Source organism: Erithacus rubecula (assembly GCF_903797595.1).
Source record: "Erithacus rubecula genome assembly, chromosome: Z".
Classification (NCBI taxonomy): Eukaryota; Metazoa; Chordata; class Aves; order Passeriformes; family Muscicapidae; genus Erithacus; species Erithacus rubecula.
The window spans coordinates 24,414,469-24,423,104 of NC_136661.1; the positions used below are offsets into that span (position 1 = coordinate 24,414,469).

The 8,636-nt window shown below is 54.2% G+C and overlaps 1 protein-coding gene across 1 annotated transcript in view; it reads right to left on the reverse strand.

Annotated features, from left to right (window-relative positions):
- Positions 1-1,214: 1,214 nt before the first annotated feature.
- The window catches only part of LOC306814391 (ciliary neurotrophic factor receptor subunit alpha-like), a gene marked incomplete at its 3' end in the record, with an annotated part of 175,142 nt that continues 167,720 nt past the window's right edge, over positions 1,215-8,636 (reverse strand). Inside the window, exons 5-6 of the mRNA XM_079330387.1 lie at positions 2,823-3,020; positions 1,215-1,360 (exon numbers count right to left, since the gene is read on the reverse strand). Coding sequence (XP_079186513.1) covers positions 1,215-1,360; positions 2,823-3,020 — 344 coding nt within the window. The remainder of the gene's footprint in view (positions 1,361-2,822; positions 3,021-8,636) is intronic.

Genomic DNA, 8,636 nt, shown 5'->3' on the forward strand with positions numbered 1-8,636 from the left:
CGTTTTCATATCCCCTTTTCTCGGTGCAGCCGCTCGGGCGGCGGGCACGTCTTTGGCGTGGGGGGGTTTAGCTGTATGAGTGGGACCCTCCGCTGCGGAAAGGGGCCCGGGCTCGCTTCTCTCGGCTGCGAAAGGGGCACGGAGACGCTTCTCCTCGCTCCGGGCTGCCAGAGGATCTTGCGGCTCCCCAGGGGACGGCAGCGGCTCTGTCCTCCTCCGAAGCGGCGGCGAGAAGCGTGGTACGTCCTCAATGTGTGCAAAATCGAAGAGCTAAGAGACTCAACCCGGGAGCGGGGCGGCGGAGCGGGGGCGGGCGGTGGGGAGGCGGCTGCGCTGGGCTGCGGTGGATGGAGGATGGAGATCTGCGAGCAGGGAGCAGAAGGGTCACGGGCTGGCTCCGAACTCAGCTGTGCCCAGCACACCGAGCAGAATTTGGCCTGTTTCCCCCGCGGAAATTCACCCAGGTACCCAAACACACCATTTCCACTTGCTCCTCCCCCTGGCTGCATGCCGCCACCTCTCCTGATGCCACCACTAGTGTCACACCTGAGATGACAGAGGGGAGCAAAGAAATCCGTGCCCACGGGGCTCCACTTTGGGCGCCAAAGCATGGGTGGCATTTCCTTTATTTCCCAAAATGTGGCTGCTTCCAGAATCTATCCCTGTCCTTGGGTGTATGAGTACAGTGAAAGGCATTTGGTGTGACACCCATCAGACATGGCAGTCCTGGTCTGTAGAGGAGAGGGGCATTTCGTGGCTCTCCAGGCTGCCAGCTCCATTCTAAGGCAAATTAAGGACATTTTGAGATGCAATCTGAATTTCTTTTTTTTATCTTGGACAATTTTTCTTTCATCAGCAAGCAAAGGCCTTAGATTTCCACATTGTTTCTTTGCCTCTTAAAAATGTCAGCAGAGAGGATGGGAGAGAGCTGCTGAGAGCAAGATATCAAAGACTGACCACTTTGTCAGCTTTGTTTGAAAAGCCATTTTTGAGATCTCCAGCCTGGATATCCATCTGGAAAAGCAGTCAGACTTGGTGCATTTACAAAACTGCAAGAAAAACCCAAATGACTTGTTCTCAATGCCCTTCACTCCCAGTCTGGCTGGAGCATCCATCGGCTTCCCAACCACATCACAGCCCTGAGGGTTCCCTATCCCTGCCCCATCCCAGCACCCACCTCCTGCCTCTTAAGCCTCTGATTTGGGAGATACTCACTAAATAAAGAGGACACTATAGGCAGCCACGACCAGTCCAGCTGTCCAACACACTGCCACAGCCCCGCTGCCCACCACGGCCCCCTTGTCACAGATCTTGGTGGTGGGTGGTGCCATGAAAGAGGAGGTGCTAGCACTCGTTGTCTCTGCAAGGAATAAAAGTGGATGGTGAAGGGAGCTGGGATGCCCTGGGATACAATCCATAGCAGCAGCACTGCTTTCTTGCTGGTGTGGACAGGACTCGGCCCCAAATTGCCCTTTTCAGTGCTATACCACACTTGGGCTGAGGTGGAGGGCTGGGATGATCCAAGGGATGATGTGATCCATGAGACTTTCCTGGCTGTGACAGCGAACCTACTGCTTGGGGATGTTTCTGCCATCAGGCAGAGATGGGCATCCTTCTCATCACCCTCCTGATCAGCTGAGCCACTCTTTGCAGCAACTCTGTGGGAATTTTAGCTAAGAAGTCACAATGGGCCATTAGTGCTCAGCTGAGAGTATTTCTTGCCCACAGAACATGCCAGACATAGCAGGCTGCATCTGCTGGGCTGGCTCACAGGGTTTGTCCTGCTGAGTACTGAACAAGGATTGTCTATGCCTGCAGAGGGCTGCAGATAGTGCTTGGGTCAGCTTTGGCCACATCCAGATGGCCCTAGCATGTACCTGGCCAGACTGTCTGGGCAGATTGCTGGAGACCACAGAGTCTGCCTCAGCATCTTTCAGACTCCATTGAGGCATCATCAGTGTTGGAATTGGGGTGTCCCATATCAGCCCTGGCTGGCTGCATGTACAAGGACGTGTGTGAGGGACAGAGGTGTGAGGGACACAGGTGTGCCTGCACATGGAGCGGGCAGGTGACTTTGGAAGGGACATTTTCATTTAGCACAGTGCAGGTGGGAATAGAAGCAGAACCAAAACACCGACAGCAGCGCTGTTGCAAGGTGTTCCTTGCACTCCTTGTGGGGTGTTTATCCATCTGGGAATGGTGAGGGAGGGGCTGCAAATCCCTGCTGCTGCCTGAGTATCCAGGTGCTCTGCCAGGTGCTGTTTTGAAAAGGGGAGGTTTTGCTGTATAGGAGTCAAGGAAACCAGAGCAGGGTCTGTTCCATTCTTTCTGGGAAATGGAGGGCTGATAACACCCATTTGGACACAGTCCCAGCTCTTTCCTAGAAACAGAGACTTGTTAACTTGGTGGCTTTTATTTTGAATTGGCATCCCTTTGAGCCATTGTAAGGGGTAAGAGGTGTGGAGGGGTAGGACTGGAGAGGGCAGGGGGGCCTGCAGAGAGACAGCACTCCAGGGAATAAAAACCACAACTACAACCACCACAACAATAATACAATGGCCAGCCTCATTGTCCTGCCTCAAGTATCCTGGTGAGGAGGATGCTGGACCTAGATGAGCTGAGTCAGCATTCTTCAGGCCATGGTTGCACCTGCTGACAGGGCCCCATGTGGGGGCACAGTTCAGGGTGAAGGGCTCCCTGGGTGTTTGGGGGCTGTCCTTGGTGTGGACAAAACTTGCATGGAGCCAGAGAGGAGATCCCTCAGCCTGGAGTCCTTGGCTGCCCCTGAACGAAGCCTGTTTGTACGGGGAGGAGGCTCTTACCTGTGATCTGGGCCTCCGTGGTGAGATGCTTGGGCTCCTCTGTCCAGGGAGTGGCATGAACAGCCACACTCCAGTCACTCCACGTGCCGATGTCGTTGTCTTTGGCTGCCACCTGGATTATGTACTCCTTGCCAGCGTAAGCGTCCGTGATAGTGTGCGATGTCCCATCCGACAGCTCGACCTGAGGGCAGCCGTGGGGAGAGGAGCGTGGTCAGAGGAGTCCCCAGGAGGTGTAAGGCAATCAGGATATTTAGCTCGGTTAGAAGAGGATAACACGACTTTTGCAGCACTTTTAGAAATGCTGGGGCATTGTGGGGAGAGGCACCAGCCCGGAACAGGGATGGGAGGGGAGGGAGATGCTGCAGATGCAGCTGCACTGAAGATCTGGAGATGTGGTTCCACTCCCACACTCACGGCATCAGAGTGCAGCAGCTTCCTCTAGAGGTCACCACAAACTAGCAGATGTGTGTGCGGCTGCCTCGGACACGTTAGGGCAGCTGGGAGCTGGATATTGCAGGCAGTGGGTGGGGTGAGCACCACGCTTTCAGGGCACCACTGCCAGTGCTGGGAGGAGGCTCCTCCACCTCTGAGCAGGCAACACCTCTGGCCAGCCTGCTCCCGTTCCTGCTGGCATCCCGTTGTTTTGGCTTGCATCTCTCCAGCTGAGCCCTTGGACAAGGATCAAGTTGTGTCCAGACAGCTTTTCTAGAAACCATTCCTTGTATCCCATTGTCACTGCTGTCTCAGCCATAGAAGACCTTTTGTGCTGCAAAGTGCAATGGCTTAACCCCATTTAACCCTCCAAGGGATCTGTGATCCATTTGGAGCTTGGCTCCAGGACAGAGGGGTGCAGGTGCTCGCAGAAATGCAACTCAATGAGCACTGAGCAAACATATGTGGCTGACAGAGGGGGAGGGCTCCAGCGTCCAAGTGACCAGGGCAGGAGAATTTGGCAGAGGCTAAGTGGGATACTGCCCTCCAACCCATCTCTGAGACTGAGGGCCAACATGCTGCCCACTTGAGTAGCCCCCTGTGCTGCTGTGTGTGGCCTGGGGGGCACCCAGGGCACCCCTTTGTCTGCCCTGCATCCTGCACAGACACATTTCTAATAAAGACGCTACAGGATGTGGGATGGTGTGGGACTGACACAGCCCCTCTGTGAGCACCAGTACCCAGCCAGGGGCTTGAGCAGAGCAGGCATCACATCATGGGTGGGGGCAGCTTCATGGTGCCACGTGTGTGGGGTCCTCCACATCTCCCCAGCCACCCAGGAGAAGGTCAGACACGGAATTACACTGTCCTGAGGAGCACCAACAGCTCTGTGGCAGGAGGAAGGTCCAACCTTTTGCCTGGTGAGGAAGGCAGGAAGGAAAGGCTGCACCACTGGGATGCCCAGGAGGTACCTGGGCCAATGCACCTGTGGGATAAGGCTGCCCTGGCAGTGTGGCTGTGCACACACAAGGGATGGTGTGCACACCAGATGGTCAGTGCCATCACCCCACAGCTTGCAGGAGTACCTTAAAAGCAGGAACCCACCCTGAGAAAGAAACCAGCCCTTCTCCAGTCCCTTGCAGCACATGCAACAGCCCAGCACAGATGTAATCCCTTTGACATGAAAGCTGCAGCTCCCTCCAGGCTTTTACTGCCTCTCTGGGGGATTCCTAACATGAGGAGAGGCATTTTTGCTTTCTTGCTTGAAGTGAAAGCCTTTCCTTCCCTATTTCCACTTCCAGGGCTGCATCCAGCCTTCTGCCTAGAACATCAGAGCCCTTGGGATCTGCACTCCCAGCTGCTCCCGCCACCCGACCTGAGCCCCACATCTGGAGCACATCTGGATGCAGGCCTGACTGATCAGCCCCACAGCCACTGGAGCCCAAGTACCTCAGGGTGGGCAGGCAGGAGACCCACCAGGCTGTGGATCACCTGGTCTGCTAGGCAGGGCCCCTCCCTGCAATGTAGTGGCACAGTGAGGCTCTCTCTGCCACCCAGACCTTGGGAGCTCTCTGGTGATATCCACCAGTGTGGATGGCGATGCCAAGGGAATCAAGTTAAATTAATTCCTAACGATAATTAAATGAAGTGAAACCTCACGGGTTGAGCTGCCAACTCCCTGCTGACTTGACTTGCTCTGTGCTGGCTGGGATATGGCTTGGAATTGGAGAAGGAGGACAGGGATCTGAAAGATGCTGGGCTTATTCAGTTGGTGCATCACTCTGTCCAAGACTTGCATGTTCTGAACCCCCTGTCTCCTCCCTGGGACCTGCACCAAGCAGGCTGCAGGCAGGCCAGCCCTACTAAGGTCCTGATGACCTGGCCAGGCTGCTTTTCCCTCAGGAGCATTTTCTCCATCCCAAGATCCCTCCCAGCTTTCCCTTGGGAGCAATTCTTGCTTTTTCTCACTCACAACCAACTAGCAGCTGAGTGTTTGTAGGTGGGGTGTCACAGGCACAATGGAGTTAAATCTGTGCCTTGCCTGGGCAAGGGGAGTGTCCCTCCAGGACAGGAGGACCCTCCTTCAAGGACCTGGGAGGATGTTGCCCTAAGCTCTGCTGCACAGAGCAGTTAAAAAGAGAAAGCACAGAAGTCATCCCTAACTCCCCTTACATGTAACCTCTGGATGCAGAACTTCTGAGCTGGGCAGCCAGGGACACAGCCAGCATTTCTCAGGTGGGGGAAAGACACTGGGTGGACGCCTGTGACCCAACACAGAAGTGCCACAACAAATGGGAAAGCACACTGGGATTGGGTCCAGTTGGACACAGACAGGGAGAGACAGAACTGGGGGAAGACCCACTGAGGAGGCTGTGGGGGGACGGGTGGACACACAGCATCAAAGGCAGAGGGAGGAATTCCTTAATCCATGTCCTCGCCACACAGAGACAAAAGCTGGAGGAAGGCTGTGCATAGTAATTTTTTTGGCCAGGGTGGGGGGCTTGTGTGTCACTGCCTGCCTTTGTGCACCTGCCAAAAGTCACTCTGAGTGCCTGTGAAGTGCTGACCAGATTAATGAGGGATCAGTAGCCAGTGCAATGCAGAGCTATTAGCATTGCAATAAAAAAAAAAACCAAAAAAAACCAAAAAACCAACCAAAAACAAGAAAGAAAGAAAGAAAAGAAAGAAAAAGAAAGGAGAGAGAGAGTGGGGAGAGAAATGAACAAAAGCCCTTGGACTCAGTAATTCAGATGACAGCTTGCTGAGGACAGTGTGGGCTGGGATCCCATTCCCTGCCATGGTCATGTACCCCCACTTTCCTGCTTGGAAAGATGATGGAGCTGCTGAGTGCCCACCCACAGTCCCAAGCACCAGGATGAGCACATGGGGCAGTGCCTCATCAATGGGATGAAGACAGACACTTAGGGCAGGCTGAGGGGAGAACTGCCCACCACTTGGCTTTTCCCCTGTCCATGCTGGTCCCCCTGCACATGTGCTGGAGGCCTGGGGACATCCACAGCAGCCACACACACCCCAAGACCCGTGCATGCCCTCCTGCCAGGCCCTGCCTGCAGACTGGGGTCCCTGCCTCGCAGTGCTTGCCACAGCAGGAGTCAAGGAAGACATTAACCTCTCTGAGCTCCCCTCATCCAGGTCCCATGGCCCCCAGACCACCCTGCCAGGGTGTCCTGGTAGTAAAAAAGGTCACTGTGCCTTGTTCCCACCCAGGCTCTGCTCCTGGTCCAGGGGGACCAGGTAGCAATTACTTGTGAAGAGGGTGATGCACAGGCAAGTCTGAAGCCCAGATGGCCTTTGGAAGGGGATGGGGCAGGGGAGCAGGGAAGAAAATCCCACCTTCTCTGCCAGACAACTGGGCTGGGGGCTGGTGTGTGTTGGAAGGAGGTGCAGGGGGAGAAGGGGGAATCAGATGCCTCCTTTTCTGCATCCCACGTGAAAATGTGTTTGCTGGCTGCCCTGTGGTGGCAGTGGCTCTGTTTTCCATTCCTTGACACCTCCTGCTTTCCAGTACAGCTCCTAGAGTGGGAAGGGCTGCCCCAGTGGCAGTATGGGGATGAGGACTGGCACCCCTCTGTCCCAAAGCACTATCTGTGTTTGACAGGACATGACCATGCACCTGTCCCAGGTGCTGTATCGAGCCTGGATGAGTCTGCCTTCCCCAGAATAAAAAGAGCACCCTCCCTGGCTATTGTAAGGTGAAGCTGATGTGCTCAAACTGCCTTTGCTACCCACAGCACTCGTGAAAAGAAACCCCTTCTAACAGCCCAACCTGGCTCTGCCAAACATCTGGCATCCTTGCAACCTCCTCTTCTGGATGCTACTTGAGTTATACTGGATAATGGGGGAAATTGGAACTGGGATAGAGACAGGACACCCCAGTGGGCTGTATTTCACAGCCACTTTTCCTCACAGCAAGGGCCAGATCCTGCCACTGGGTTGCAATGAGCTTTGCAAGGACTCAGCTACACAAACAGCTGCTGTCTCAGGTGCCTTCAACCCCTGGAAGTGCTTCCACCTGTTCTGGGGAACAGGATAAACCAAAAGCAGGAGTAATCCCCAAACAAACTGCCCTGCCACTGGGAAGTTCGGGGGGGTCACTGCAAACTGCCAGTGCAGCTTGAGAAAAGATGTCACCACGTGGAAAAGAAACATTTTGCTTTTTCGCTTTGAAAGCCATGCCTGGAGAGCAAATACATCTGACAGTGATTGCAAACAAAGGTACCCCCAAATACCTCCTCCTTCTGCAGAGCTGCAAGAATCAGTTGGTATAATCCTAGATAAAAATTTCTACCTGGAGTCTGGAATAATTAAAATTTGGGAAAAATGAATGACCCCCTCTTATTCTCTGCCAGCCAGGTAGTGGAAGAGTCACTCCAGAAGGGTCTGAGCTGTGCTCTCTGCTGTCACCCCCTCCTAAAAAGGCTGCTGTGGTGCTGCCCAGAGCCCAGCCCTGCTGTGGGTTTAGTGGGGTGATATTCTGCAGCCTGGGCTGTGGCACACCAGTTGCAGCTGAATGGATCCCTTCTGGCTCAAAATAATCTTTGAAAGTGGGGGCTGTTACAGGAAAACAAATTAACAAGAAACTTTCTCCATATGTGCTGACCCCCTTCTGCCAAGCAACAAGAGGTCACTTTTGCTTGTGGCTATGGGGAAGATGGGATCAGGGATGCTGAGGGCACTCAGCAACAACTCTAACCCAGCCTGCACTGGCATATGCTGGCTGCAGATGCCTTCACCATGCTGATGCAGTGGGCTGGGGGTGAAAGCAGCTTGTGCAAGGGCATGGCAGAGCACAGATACCTGTCTGGTGTGGTCTGCATGATGACAGGGAACGTTAGGCTTGCCAGCACGTTCCTACCTGCTTGTAACTGTGTGAGCACGCAGGTGAGGACATGCACATGTGAGTGCTCTGCTGCTCTGTGGTGCCTTTACAGCTGCCAGGTGCTCAGTGCTTTCAGGTCACCAGCAGTTTTCAAGAGGGCTGAGAGCACCCAGGCAATGCCAGCCAAGGGTCCTGAACCTGCTCTGTCCCAGAAAAGGTGATTTCTGGCCATTTCCCACCCTCCTCTGAAAAACTCTCTGCTCCAGTCCTGCCTGCCCCACTCTGAGCTGTGAGTGACACTATTACAGCCTCAATATTTTGCTCCCTATTAATTCCTTGGATTTTTCCCCCTTGTTTTTTAATCACTGACTTTGCAGCCAGGAGGGAAAGGGAGAGAAATGCTGCAATAAAAGCTACCAGGCATGAAGTTGTAACCCAGCTTGCTCAGGGTGACCTCCCTGCCAAGATTGCCTTGCAAAGAGGGGGAGTGAAGGCAAAGCAGCAGAGGCACAAGGGGATGCAAATAGGCACAAAGAAGCATT